Genomic DNA, 15042 nt, shown 5'->3' on the forward strand with positions numbered 1-15042 from the left:
GCTCCGCGCTTCTTCTTCTTCTTCTTTGTTGGTTTTAAACGCGTGCAGCTCACTGCTTCCTCGCTCTGGACGGAGGAGTCACCACATCTCCTGATGGCACACATCGTTGGATATAGGGAGTATATTCTGAAGAAAATAAATTATATATTTTTAGCAAATTGGCTTCTATATTTACTCTCCCCCGCAGAGTCTTAAAGAATAAGTATCCACTCCCAACTTGGCCACTTTGAGTGGCCACCTTGTGTTTCATCCACAGGGCCCTTGACTTGATATCATCTAACTTGACTAAACTATGACTGTTGACTTGGTTGAATGGAAAAAAGAATGTCTGTCCGTTTCCTCCTCCTCCCACTCTCTCTGCCATTTCTTACTTATTCTATCTCTGTATACTACCACTCATTTCTGCCAAAAGAAACTCTGACACCAATGTCCCCCTATCTTAATGCTGCCTTGGCCATTCTGCTATCTCATTTCCCTCTATCCCTACATGGACCCATAACCCGCATTGCATCAGTGCCTCTCCGGCCTATAAATCTGTGTCAGGATTTTCTCCACCAGGTCTGGCCTTTGCCCTCAATCTCTCCCAGCTGATTACAATCAGGGAAGCAGCACAGTCTGAACACAAAACTGCCCCCACTGCTCTCCTTATATCCAAATCTAGCATTAATATGTACTCAATTATAGAAAGTGCCAGCCTAAATCTCCTTTGGTAAGGGGGGAAAACCCTCCTCTCAATATAAACTAGCACACCATTCTCTCCATTGTTTTACACAACACTGATGGGAGGGCAATGGACCTGTAATATCCTGGACTATTTGCAACTTTAATATTGGTAATATCACTGCACGTTTCCAATTCGCAGGCAACTGCTCCGCCAATCCCCACTAGGAGCAAACACCACGCAGCTGGAGGCCGAGGCCATATTGCTGGGCCTGCTGGAGAGAAGCGAGGCACAGGAGCATCAGAATCTGGACTGAGCAGAGCAGATTGTCAGACCCCTGTTGCAATGAAATGAGAGGTTTTGTAAAGGGGACGTGGTGCACGGAAACACTACCACTTTTGTCCACAGGGACTGCCAAAATCTACACAAAATGAAAGCTCCTTGTTGTAGCTTTAAAGAGGGCCTGGGTCTCGAGGGAGGCCAACCTGAACATTTGAAATTAACACTTGTGACTGTTAGAATAGATATCCGCACAATTAGATCTATACAGAGTACACTTTATTTGAGCTTTCGGTCCAAAAGACTTTCATCAGAGCAGTTATCCTGTAGTTAAATAGTGTGGCACCATATTCTGTAACCCATCATATTCTGTGACCTGATTAGAGATTTCAGAAATAACAAGAGCCTTCAGGTCACAGCTGCTTTATTGTCCTGTCAAATTCATTTTTAAAGCTTAACCTCATATTAGTACATATTCTTAAATTCATGTATTATCTGACTCACAGTAAACCTGGGATGTGCTTCAACAGAAGGAATACAAGTTGTTTTTTGGACTACAGACAAAATAATGCTGACATGTGTAGTCTGCAGTGCACTTTAGTTGATGGGCACTTAAAGACAATATTACCTTCACTCAGTGCAGAGAGTTGGAAGAATGGGGAGCATTTGGGGGCCCGCAGCTCATTTCTGCCCCAAGGCCCTGAACCAACTGTGACGACTGCAAAGGCTTTTATCATGGTCAGATACTGTCAAAACTACTATTCAAACAGGTGAATACATCTATGCTGGATGGTTCACAAAGCTGTGATAGCAGAATGGTGCTTGGTGTACAGACCTGTGTGTGCACCACTAACCCTTAGCCGTCAATATTTGTTCGATCAATGAGCCTTTTTTTAATTCATGGCTCTCCCAGATTGATCTTTTAAAAAATGCAAACAGAAAATGCAACTGTACTGCTACTAATAACAACAGCAACAATAATAATGATAATAATAACAATTAATAATTGTTATTATTTACAGTATTTTTTTCAAATATCTTCAAGTGAGATTTAAGAGTGAGGGGGACTAATCGAGACTTCAATCTACTTTCAAGGTAATCTGTGGTTAACTTCTTGTGTGTTATGATAAAATCAAGTTCGGAAACAGTTAATTGTTGCATTAATGTATCTACAGTGCAAACTCGACCTATAGGCGAGCACGCAGTGTTTCTGCGTGTTGTCCATCAGCCTGTTGTTGCATTAAAGCAGCTAAATTTGGTTTGAGCTGCGCGCACAGAGGAAGTCCCCCCCCCCCACATCCACCGGTGAATTGCTGATGGCTTGTGTACCAGGGCGGGCTTATACGCTGCGACGCACAGTGTGTTCGGTCGGTCGGTACACTCGATTGTGTGCGCATCATCGTCTCCGCTCCAGCCCCTGCATCTCTCTCCTCCATTCACACACATAATACTCTCGTGTCCTGCCCGTCATCTCCAGCCTGCACAATGACCTTCAGACCAGTTGAATGGTGTGTGCTTGTTTCTTCCCGCTGTGGCTGTGCGTATTGCTGCTGCCGCGGAGGGCAACGTTAACCTGTGCTGCATTGACATCACTGCGGACTGTTTTGGGTGACAGCACGTCCATTCATTCGAGTGTATTGTTCCTGTGACAGCTGCTATGGCGAAAACAGCCACATCATCCAGTGAAATAGCAGGTGAGCTTGATGTAACGTTTGTTAGGTTTGGTGTCATCGCGCTGTCGGGATCTGTTGTGTTTGCTCCTCGATTTAGAGCAGACTCATGAATGACGCAATTGACAAATCCACTGCTTTTGTGCACGATGCAGGCTGTGCGGTCATGATCCGGCACCACTGTTTTGTTTATTCTCTGAGGCTCTGATCAGATTGTTTTCAATGGAAGCAGGTCTAAAATGTGCACTTTTTAATTTCCTTTAGAATAAACGCAAAACCCCAGCCGTTTTTTTTTTTTATCACGAGTGAAAGTGAGCAAAACAGAACTGGGGTGCATCTTTTGTGTGATTCTGTCCTCTGCCATAGTTTCACAATTTATCATCATTACAGATTTAAGTCACTTTCAAGCAAAATCATGTGTGTAGCCGTTTTTTGGTGATGACGCAACTCAATTGGATAAAAGGGTTCAAATGGGTAGAGAGAGGACGGCTGGGTTGTTTCCTAAGACACAGGCACATGGATTATACTGTGTATTTTGTTTGAGCATCAAATCATTTCGGGATGACTTTGTGGGTTGAAGGACTGGGTCTCAAATTGCATTTACCCTCTATGCTCTGAAAGAAGGAAAATCTCCCTGCAGATTGATAATCAAATTTGACACAATTATGTGTAACTCTATCCAGACAGGAGAAAAGACTTTCCTCTGTCACATTAGCTGCTTCATTGAGAAAGTACTAGGTGAAGAGGCATTTTATGTTGGAACTCTTCAAGAAGAAAATCATCAATGTTTGACTTTTTGTCTATGGAAGCATCTTGTGCACACTATTTTGTTTTTACAGCTTGTATTTTTACAATAACAGGGTTAATGTTACAGAATAATGTCTGGACAGCTCTATAAAATAAATACATAACAGAGTATGAGGGATATTCCCCTCATAATAAAAGCTATATAGCTACCACTGTCACACTGTTAGTACTGTAGAAATCAATAACATGTCATCTTGGAAAATGATAAATGGTACAAGCATGATGAATATGTTACGTTAAGTCAGGAGAGCATAAAAGTTTAGGTCAAGTGAAAAAAACAGCTCTCCTGTCTGACATCAGCTAAACCACATTGAAAAGGCCAGTGTGTAGGATTTAGAGGAATTTATTAGCAGAAATAAAATACAACATAACTGTTTTCATTGGTGTATAATCACCTGAAACTAAGAATTGTGTTTTTGTTAGCTTAGAATGAGCCTTCGTTTCTACATATGGGAGCGGGTCATCTTCATGGAGTCCGCCATGTTGCACCGTCATGTTTCTATAGTAGCCCAGAACTGACAAACCAAACACTGGCTCTTGGGAGAGTCTTTTGTGTTTTTTACGTTACCCGAAGGCCACCAAAGTTCTCCGACATGCTTACAAAGGGAGATGTGAGAGGAGAGGTTCAGTTGGTTGCATTCTGCAGCCTCACCACTACATGCCACTAAATCCTACACATTGGTCCTTTAAGAGGGCCTCGGTGTTGTCTCCTCGGTTTTAGTATACACAATAAAAGCCCTGATTGAAAAGAGAGAAATTCACTTGATTAAGTGAGGCAGTTACTATGGCAGCCACATATTCATTCAGTGCATTTTAAACGTCTTTTTATTTCTGTAGTTCACGTGGCAATTTAGTGGCACGTCCAAGATTTGGATGTCATTATTTGGAGACTGTTATCAACTCTTAATCACCATATTACATAATAGATGTGTCTAATACTTTTATCCTGTGATCTCACTCTGGTTTCCTTCATCTTCTATGTTCAACCATTTACAACCGTTGTGATATTGATGTGAGAATAGCAGCTTGCTGTTTCGATCAATGCTCCTTGTATTCTTCTGTTTGTTTTCTGCGTTAGGTGAAAAGATGGCATCACCGTCCATCACTCTACTTCCTGACAAGAGATCTCCGACAAACGGTCACAGCTCTCCAGCCCGAACTGGAAAAACTAGTGAGTAATCCTCTCCAGCTTTTGTCACACGATGTGCTCTTTCCTTCCAACTGCTTTCATCTGGATGAAAATGACTGACTACGCAGTTATTTGGATTATTACACCATTATATGACTCTGTAGGCCTATACAACAATCAGGCCTGCTCTGTTGTCAAGCAACATTAACCGAAAGAGGCATTCAGCATCTGTGGAGTGACTGTCACATCAAGGACAGCTTCCTCCCCTCTCCTGCATATTGCTGCAGTTTGCCCTAGGCATAGGGCTTCTCAGGCTTTTTGCAACACAATGCATTTAACATAGAGCAGCCCCACACAGAGATGACAAAATGTTTCCCTCTTCTGGTATCAAAGCAGCACTGCAGGTCAGTACTCTGGTGCTGATGTCATTCCTCTTTAGACCAGGCTGACTGTGCTCTCTCTCCTTCTGTCATGGTGATCCCAGCTCCATCTAACACAGAGAAGAAGCCACAAATAAATGGACACGCGTCGCCTTCACACATCAATAACAACCATGCAGGTAAACAAAGTAAGTCTCTATCTTTTGCTTCCATTAAATTGCTTTTCTCTCTTTCTCCTTTCCATGTTTTTTCTCTGACATCATTATTCATCTTTCAGTTGTGGAGGGTTATATGAAGACAGACGACAGGATGCGATTAGCCAAAGAGAGACGTGAGGAGCGGGAGAAAAGCCTGGGTAGGTTATGTCCTTTTCTTGTGCAAATAAACAGGCTGATTTGTTTGAACTGAGAAAATCTGAAATGCCTTTAAATTCCTGTTCCTGCTGGGATTATCTTTTCAGTGCAGTTTTCCCTGCAACGTTTTTTGTCGTGACATTTTTTTTCTCCACAGTTTAATTGGTTATGGAAGGACTTTGCTAGCCAGTAGAAGTTGAGTTCACTGGCTTTTTGATATGATGAGCTATGTCACTTGAGACAATGGGACAGTAACATAGGAAAGTCCACCAAAGTAGGTCATGTAATCATGCAGTCCCAGCAGTTGCCTCATGATGACAAGGGTTTCTATCTACATGATAGTCTCGCGTGTGTATTGACAGATACAAACTCACTACACACATAGAAGTTCAGATAATACTGAAGGATGTGATTAAAGAGTGTTTAGTTACATGAAAAATACACTGAAAATGATTTTGAAGAGAGAGATCAAAATTGATCAAATTCTTCTTGCAAAATAGTAAAACATCTTTTATTTCTTCCGTGGTATATATTCTGAACTCTACACGACCAGCCAAATAGTAAAAAGCCACCGGCAACCACACGGGACCATGAACTCAGATTTTTGTCCATGAAACCTGGAGCAGAATTTATCGTGTCTCTTTCAGTGGCCAGGGACGGGCTGATCAGGGAGAAGGAGCGCAGAGCTCGGCTGCAGTACGAACGCACAGTGGAGGAACGCTGGAGGCGGCTGGACGAGCAGAGGCAGAAAGAGGAGCTCCGCAGAGCTGCAGTGGAGGAGAAGAGGAGGCAGCAGCTCGAGGAGGACAGGGTCAGCTGACTTAACAAAAATCATAATGAATTCTAATCTAACTATACACTATTGCCTATCTCATTTGTGATTGTGTGTGTGTGAAAGATACATAGAAAGATTGTTCATGTGCCTCATCCCTGGCAGTGTGTAGAAATGACAAAAAAACAAAATAGTGAGGTGACAGTGTTCCAAATAAGCTGTGTTGTGTTCAGGAGCGACTGGAGGCCCTGATGAAACGCTCTCTGGAGCGCAGCCTTCAGCTGGAGCAGAGGACCAAACGCTGGAGCAGAGGCTGCCCAGCAGGAGCAGGTACAAAAGAGCTTACAGCTGCAAACAGAGGTGGTTTGGGATAGAAGAGGCATGGATGCAAGACCTGAATGACCTGAAACTGATAAGCAGCAGGATATGGGAGAACAGTTTTTTCCAGAGGGATTGCATTTTGCTGTATTTCTGTGAGACACCATGACACAGTATGCATGTGTGTATGTATGCTATAGGTTTGTCTGTGTGTGTGTGTAAAGGAGAGCCTTTCTCATGGCCCGATCATTGCTGATAGCCTGGCTGCTGAAGTATGCATGAGCAGAAATGTGTTCCTGGATTCCCACAGAGACGGGATGGCGTTACATATCTGCACTGGTGTCCATGTAGCACTAAATCACACCTTTTAAACTGTGGTGGATGATTGACATAATGGAGGTGGGAAAACAACACTGAAATTATCTGTGCTCATGACTGTCTGCCACAGTGACATTTACGATAGCCGCTGGGGAGTCACCACAGTTGGAGATTTTCAAAGCCTACTCAACGTAGCTTTAAATCAGACCAACATAAGGCATTACATCACACCATCCCTGCTGGTATGTTAACTCCCATCCAGGTCTTGACAGCTGGATGAGGAATTGCCCAGATAAACTGTTCATAACGCTCTGTCTGCTCTGCTCTGCTCCGCCCGCTGCCTATAGGTGACAGTGAGAATGCCCCACTCCCTTTCTCTGCTGCCTCCGCCTTTTCCCATGGCATTGCCTCCCCCCTTCCTGCTGTCAGCGAATCTGGTAAAGTTAAGCCCCCCACCCCCTGACCCTCCCAAATATATCACCCCTCCTGTTCAACCAACAGTTACCATTTTTGTGTTTGTCTGCCTTTTGGCAAGCTGAAACTTAGACCAAAGGCAAACATGTTCTTCCTGTGATGCATGCATGTTAAGCTGCCCTGTTGTTGAGCCTCTGTGCAAGTGAGATATAAAGTACTTCTGCAGGCTTAGGCTGGTATGTTTGCTGTGTTTGTGCTCTGCTGCAGTGGCTTTATTTTGAGCCACTGTCACAAAATGGAATAGCAACACTGTGGAGACAGGCTTCAGGGATGCAAATTAACAGGAACATGTTATCGGTGCAGGAGCATTTACTGGCACATATCCAAACTATAATGTAACCTCATATTCAGGCAAAAACAAGCGGAAACATTTCCATCTTCCTAATGTTCTCGAGGGACTTTTATTCTTCCCTCTCTTGAGAGGCAAACTCTGCATTATGTCTGCAAGCGGACCAGCATGCAGGAAAAAGAGGACAATAAGAAAAGGCAACAGCATCGGCTGAATCTTTTCAGCAGTAACATGTTTTGCTCCGTTAATTTGTCCCCTTCAGCCTGGCTTTCCTGTATGTTTGCTTAAGTAAGAACACATGTTCAGTATACATGACTCTCTTTCAAATTTCCCTAGAAGTCAAACTGCGGATTAGTTTCCCCAGATTAGTAACCTCTCACAAATTACAAACAGGCTAAAGGACAACAGATCAGAATGACTTGGAAATCTCAATGATCCTAAACACTAGAAGTATTATTTTCAGCTTGTAGATGAGTCAGAAGTATTTGTTTCATTTTCGGTAACATATCTTTCAAAATGAAAGCAGCTGAGTGGCGATGACTCCGGGTCCCTGGAGCAGACGGTTTGGGGGATTAATTGCACATGACCTAGAATCGACATAAAACAGACACAGATACAGCCATCTCACTGAGAGGGCTGTAGTCTTTGGAGATTACTCTTTACAGATGGTGACAGATGGATGAGAAGTTACAAGAGATGGCAATAAGATCTTTGTTCTGTGCGTAGGGCCTTTGCTTTTGTGTTTGTGAGTTTGAAAAAAGGTCTGTGTGTGTGTGGTTTTTAATTTGCTGTCATTGTTTTGGGTGTGGCAAAGAGAGATGTGTGTGCTTGCATGACACTGCATAGTAGCATACAGACTCAGGATTAATTCCTAAAGATAGCAGTGGCATTAACACACCCCATTATGTCTGACGGTTGGCTGCATCGTTTGAACAGACTGGCAGTTAAAGGACAAAGACGTGTTCAATAGCAGACCCTCAGTCAGTTCTAATCCAATTCTGGGAAATCAATGTCCTCTTTTTTGCCTGAATCAGATCAAAACTGTGTCCCTCCAGGACAGAGGTGCTGACTGGGCGTTGACCTGGACAACGTTCCTCTTAGAAATATTTTCTAGATTTGAGCTTTAAGTTTGCAGGTTTTCTACCCAAAAAGCTGATTAGCACAACTTCAACCACAGAAGATAAAACGTATCACTCAGTAGACCATGGATGCCTGTATCCCATATACATTTATACCTTCTGACTTGCAACAGACCTGCCAACTGACTTTGGCTGCAAAACATGAGTCTGTAAGCTTCGGCTGGGTGCAGCACACACTGTCCAGTCAAGCCCTCCCCCCGGCTACTGTATTAGCACCCCTCTGTCACTTTGAGATTTGATAAGAATGGTGTTTGTCGTCATGTAGCGCCCTGCAGCCCTCACAGGTCACCTTTCCGCGGCTCCCTGAACCCCGCAGATCACAACAGAGCTGGACTTCAAGGAGGCTCTCAGTCCACTCCCAATACCCCCAAGGTCAGACCTCATACATGTGCTCTACCTTAGCATACTGTATGTATGCCAACATCTGTAAGAATCAAACACTAATGAATACGAGCTGCAAAATGTATTAAATCCCTCTAACACTGCTTACAGAAAGAGCGGCTGCGCAGAGAGAGAAGAACTGCATCTCCAGGTTGTGGATCCCCTTTGAGAAGATCCGAATCCCCTGCGAATGTCACCAGGCACTTGACTTCCCCTACTACCTCAAAGTAAGATTATTTTTTTGTTAAAAGGCGGGCAAACGCTGCTGTCAGCAGGGAGCATTACCTTGTTCACACAGCATTATTTTAACATATCTCTCCTGTCATGAAACACTTCATTCTTAAGCCAAAAATCTATCTGTGTGCAGGTTGGCATCTAAAATGCGTTCCCATTCTCCGAGCAATGCACATCAGTACCATTACTCTCCTACAAGACAACGTTCAAACCTGTCACCGGATGATAAGAAACCAGAAGACAAGACGCTGGAGAGACACGGAGAACAATCCAAAGTGGCGAGAAAGAATACCGACATCAACAGCACGAATCCATCTTCACAAGATGTGAAAAATGTGGTCAACGCTGAAATCACTAAATCCAGACCATCTCAAGGAGAAACCTTGGATAAGCATCTCAGAGCTGACACATCTGAAAAAAACCAGTCCCCTGACAGAAAGGACCACATGTCTCCCAATGTGGATTTCTCAGAGAAGAAGATGCAAAGCAACGCTCAGGATGGAGACAAGAAAAAAGGTGGGCTTCATTCAAGTGACAGCAGAGTATTTGTAACCTTATACTGCATTAAGATTTTGAAGCACACTTGGATGATCTTACCCCAGTCTTTTCTGTGTGTTTGACAGAATCAGCATGTGCGTCCACGGGGAAAGTGGCAGCTGGCATGACAAATGCAGAGGAGGCTACCAGGCTGCTGGCAGAGCGAAGGCGTCAAGCGCGAGCTCAGAAAGAACTGGAAGAGAAAAAGCGGGAGGAAGAGGAACGGTGAGTTCATTGAAGAAATTATGAGTAAGAGGCTGCAATGATTTGTCTGTGGGATTTAAATCTTTGAATGTTTTCAATAAGTGTATGTATGTACCATCAGATACAGGGAAGAGCAGCTGAAGAAGCAACTCGCACAGGAGCGGCAACAGCAGGAGGCAAAGACTCAACAACTGAAGGAAAAGGAGAAACATGAGGAAGATCTTAACAAGCTGAAACAAGAAGAGGACAAACGAAAGAAGGAGGAGCAGGAGAAGGAGCACCAGAGCCAGATGGACAAAGAGGTGAGAGATGATAAGAGGCAGTTGTTTTTTGCCCTGTCACTGTATTGATTGGATTTAGATTTTTGGTAGTTTCTATGTGAATTTCAGGATAATCTTTGGCACGTCGTGTAAATTGTGCTCTGTCTTAACAGAAAGAAAAAGCCCAAGTCCAAGCTCAGGAGGATGCAGAGCGACAGCGGCAAGACAGAGAACTGCAGGCGCAACAGGAAGAGGAGGAGAGGCAACTGAGAAAAAAGGTCATTTTAAACAGAAACATCCTGAGGACAGTCACAGCACTCATGTTGACTGCATGTTGCACTTGAACTATTTTAAACTCTGAATTCTGGAAAGTTCACACAGTGATTGATTGTTAATGTATTTTTTTGCAGAGAATCGAGGAGATCATGAAGAGAACTAGGAAGGGTGAAGCTGACTTGAAGGTACTGTGAGAGACGCCCCCTGTTCTCGTACAGTAGTCCGGCTGCCTTTAAGCACCTGCTGATCATGTGATTTTTCAACTTTCATTTATTAAGACTCTGACTTTCTGTTGTTATCATCTTTATTAAATTATTTTGTTGGTGATACTTTGGTTTTGTGTCCTGATTACCACAAACATTGACTTGATCATCTCTGTTCTGCATTGAATCAGAAGGAGGAGCAGGTGGAGACGAAGCCTGTCTCACCACCAGGTTAGTATGTTACTCAGTCACCCTGCCAATACTTACGTTTGCTTGCTGCCCCTGCTTTCTCTACCCCGCTCTGTATGCCTTGCAGCTGTAAAAATGCAAACAGGGCATGTATAGGTTATGATGGGATTCGTTAATTGGCTTATTTAGAGCATGCACTGCAGTAATGTACATTTTTATGACTTGGCTTGTGTGAAATCTTGGTTTATGGACACACGCCAATATTTTTTTTCCAGCATTCTTGTTATTTTCTTGTTATGCAATAATTCTAATGCATTGGCAGAAGGATGAACAGCTATGACCCTTGTCTACATCAACCAAGCAACTTGTTTGTTCTTTGGGCCATTCATTTAAAACCATCTGGTGGAGGATATACACTATTTTGTATAATATGGAGCAGCAGCCAAGGACTTTCCTCTTGGTGCTGACAGGGCACCTTTTAAAGTCGAGCAGTGTCCTGGGAGCTGACTGTAAAATTAGCCGCTCTTGAAAACGTCCTTGGAAGATTCCTTCAGGGACTGCTCTGCGAAATGTGAGCCTCACGCTTTATTTGGAGTGTCCTGTGTTAAATCTCAACTGACTTGGGTTTGACAAATGAGCCAAAGTCAATATTTAGCATGAACTTGTCCAGTAATTATTCTATTAATATGGGGCATCCAATATGACTGCTAGCGAGAATAGACTCAAATGAAATCCAGTTGATGTTAAATGGACAGTCCAAACAAAGTGAAGCCCACTGTGATGTTTTTCATTCTCCGCAGGTGAAGTGAAGACTGTTCAAACTAATGCTCAGGTGAATGAGCAAACAATCAAAAAGGTTGAGTTTCAGGTTAAAGAGCAGGTCAGCACGAAGGAAAGTGTCCTGGGGAAGACAGAAGCAGCAGCACAGATGGACAATCAGAAGAGTTTGCAAGTTAAAAACAACACCCATCAAGTGACACCAACACACAGTGTTCCTGACAAGAGACCGGACACCAAACAAACCAGTGAAGAGCAAGGCAGCCAACTGAACAGAGAGGCCAAAGCCTGCGTTCTCAAGCAGCAGGAGAGAGTGGTGGAAATGAATGTAAACAAGCAGCACAGAGCACATGTTAGAGCCGCAGACCAAACTAATAAAAAGACGACAGCAGATGCTAAAGTCAACCAAAGGGAGGGCGGTATGATGAATGGAGCGGTGAAGAGTGAAGGAAGTGCCTTGAAGAGAAGCCATCTAACTGCTGAGGTAAGCAAACAGCAAAGCCTGCATGTGTCAACAGCTGCTAAAAGAGGGGAGGTCATCAGACCCTCTGTGGGGCCCCTGTCGCTGGGACACCTATCACCACCAATCATCAAGCTGGAGCCCCTAGGTGTGAAGAATATGGGGTCATGTGATGAGGTGCAGTCCATGGAGGTGAGGTGAGACATCAGGGAACCCTGTATTAATATTATTATTAAAGAGATACTGACCACATTACATACGTGGTCTTCGAGGACACAAATATTATATGTAATTGCTTTCTTTATTATGATATTCCAGCCCCGTTTCAAAGGAGGAACTGATTTCAATCCCAAAGTTCTCGCCAGTCAACGAAATCCAGCACAGCAGCGTGAGCAACACCCGGGCTCTCGAAGACCTGATCGACCTGACAGGCAGCGTCACCTATCCCAAAATGTCCTCTGAAGGCAACGTCGGCGACTGCAACAAGAACCTGATTGAGGGTGTTGTTAGTCCCATGGCGGACTCAAAGCTCATTGGGATGTCGTCTCCGTCCTCAAATAAACTTAGCATCCAGTAGTCCGTTAATAATCTCTCTCTGTTTCTCTCTCTCTCTCTCTCGCTTGCTTTCTCTCATTTTCCTACTCTCTCTGTCACACAATTTCACTCACGGGACGTCACATTTTGAGTGTGTGTCACTACATTTATGGGAATAGAGCCATAGACATTGACTTAAAATAAACTGTAAACAACGACATGCAAAATAAAGAAAACAAATATTCTATATTCTAATCACGTAGCAACTGACAATTTGAAAGTATGTGTGAAAGATTTTGTTTAATAGTGCGTTTGCTGGATGAGCACATGTGACAGAGGGTCAGGGAGAGAAGCTGTGTCTGGACTTGTGAAATAATTATGAAAAAAGACAGGGTTTTAAATATTATAGATATTTAGGAAAAACACACCATTGCTAATGTATGGTAAGAATCTCTAATGTTCTCTGCACAGATTCCTCACTGGGTCTTCAGTCTCAGTACAGGAGTACCAAAGCTCAGAGCATTGACGACAGCGTTTATACCTCTAACTTTCCACGTGCCCTCTTTAAGCCTTTAAATCGAATGCAATGTTGCTGGGAAAGGCATGACTATTTCATTTTCCTGTTAGCCTCATTTTTAATACTTCCAAAATGTCTCTCCAAGGTTATGTTGTTCGTGCATGTGTTGATGATTGATTTGCTGGAATTTAAAGGATTTATCTGGCTAACTAGACTCCAGCAGGACTCCTTTACTCTTCCTAACCCAACAAGGTCTGACCGCGGGATTGTTATGAGATGATTTATCCTTTTTTTAATCTTTAACTGGGACTTTTCTAACTGCACGTAAGTGAGAAGGATTATTCCAAAGCTGTCGACTTGAATATTCGAACATTGAGGAAATCAGGCATCAACACAAATGATGGCACATACCTATACTACATCTTTGCTGCAGACTAGAGTGAACACTTGGACTCTATTGTGAATGTACAGTAATTGCATTCATAAAAACGTATTTAACGTCAGTGATTCCATGGATTTCCAGCGATGAAAATAGTGACAGCTGAGCAGCTTCATGTCATTTAAAAAGTTTTCTGTAGGTGTGCCTTGCTATGTAAAGGGTTTCCAAGGCACAGCGCTAATGGATGCATTAATCTATTAGACATACAGTAAAGTACATAGATTCCAATCAATAGATATCTGGCGGTTGATGTGTAAGACTGAAGTGCTCTGTGGCAGGAATGTTTGCCTAACAATCAACTTGTAAGCGTGCCCTGTAGCTATAAAGATGCTGTTAAAGTTTTTTCCCCTCCATCATCTGTGTGGTCCTGTGTAGGAATTATCCAGCCGGCTCCTTTAACTACATGTGATTACAGTAGAGATGCCTTGTGAGGGACCGATTAGTTACTGTTTTTTTTTTGTGCAAACCATTTTACAGTCTTCTGACTGTGTATCTTTTCTGTTTAAGCTACTGGGATTGTTGCGTGTGCGACCTGTACTTGAACCCTGGTTGGAAACGCTTAATTAACCTGTGCCATGCTGCAGAAAACAATTATACCAATAGCGTATACACATTATGATGTCATTATAAAGGGGCATTTAGATTTGTGTTCCTCAGACAATACATCATCTGGAAAAACAGGTGATTTAATCTTCTTAAATTAAATTGCGTTATATATATATGTTGCATACAATATTTGAAAGGGAGGATTGGCTGTTTATTTGCATATTCAAACACTGCTGTTTCACATTGACTTAAGTTATGCTTTTTTTTTTTTAAAGGGGACTAATTTGAAAGAAAAGCAAATGAGTATAAATAAATGTTACAGTATATACAACCACCTCAAAAAGTATTCAACTTTGCTCACGCCCATATTTCAGAACAGTCTTTCACAGTCAGCTTAACTATTTAAATTATGTAATTAGACTTTGTGCATGGTTAGCATGGTCATAACAATGTCATCCGAAACAATAAAATGTGAAATTGGGAAGTCTGTGTTTTTGTTTGTGTGTTAATGTGTGTTTGTGTTATTAAGCAATTAAAAAGGGGAGACGTTAATAGCATCGGGCACAAAAACATGAAGTGAAGAGATGGAAGACTTCAGAGAAATCACACCAACAGATGTATTGTTGTTGTCCTTAAACACAACAAGCTAAAACCAAAGCTGTCTGATACAAAAGCCCTGCAATAAAACCTGCAGCATATCCTCATTAAGTTTTTGTTCAATGGTTGTAGGGGATGTGTTGTTTCAATAAGAGATGTGTCTAAACTACAGTCTACCCTTGCTGATATAAATGGGGTAGATACAATTTAATAAGACACATCCTCAACACCCAACAGAAACTGAATATTATGAGGTTAAAAAACCTTCCTGAAAGTGTGTAGACCGTGTAGTACATACT

The 15042-nt window shown here is 42.6% G+C and overlaps 1 protein-coding gene across 5 annotated transcripts; it reads left to right on the forward strand.

Annotated features, from left to right (window-relative positions):
- Nucleotides 1-2246: 2246 nt before the first annotated feature.
- Nucleotides 2247-14630, forward strand: map7d2a (MAP7 domain containing 2a). Of its 5 annotated transcripts, none has more exons than XM_031869283.1 (17): nucleotides 2247-2634; nucleotides 4496-4588; nucleotides 5031-5114; nucleotides 5204-5281; nucleotides 5927-6090; nucleotides 6285-6381; nucleotides 7035-7124; nucleotides 8855-8961; nucleotides 9082-9197; nucleotides 9338-9720; nucleotides 9828-9966; nucleotides 10067-10247; nucleotides 10379-10483; nucleotides 10616-10666; nucleotides 10876-10915; nucleotides 11674-12307; nucleotides 12429-14630. In XM_031869283.1, the coding sequence occupies exons 1-17, from the start codon at nucleotides 2598-2600 to the stop codon at nucleotides 12685-12687; spliced, it is 2658 nt and encodes an 885-aa protein (XP_031725143.1). In that variant the 5' UTR covers nucleotides 2247-2597; the 3' UTR covers nucleotides 12688-14630. The 5 variants fall into 5 exon arrangements, with proteins under 5 accessions (XP_031725143.1, XP_031725144.1, XP_031725145.1 ...); XM_031869284.1 differs by having other exon boundaries at nucleotides 10879-10915; XM_031869285.1 differs by having other exon boundaries at nucleotides 5031-5105.
- The last annotated feature ends 412 nt before the right edge of the window (nucleotides 14631-15042 follow it).

The sequence above is a fragment of the Anarrhichthys ocellatus genome, unplaced genomic scaffold, assembly GCF_004355925.1.
Source record: "Anarrhichthys ocellatus isolate YVR2014 unplaced genomic scaffold, GSC_Weel_1.0 scaffold46, whole genome shotgun sequence".
NCBI classification, from domain to species: domain Eukaryota; kingdom Metazoa; phylum Chordata; class Actinopteri; order Perciformes; family Anarhichadidae; genus Anarrhichthys; species Anarrhichthys ocellatus.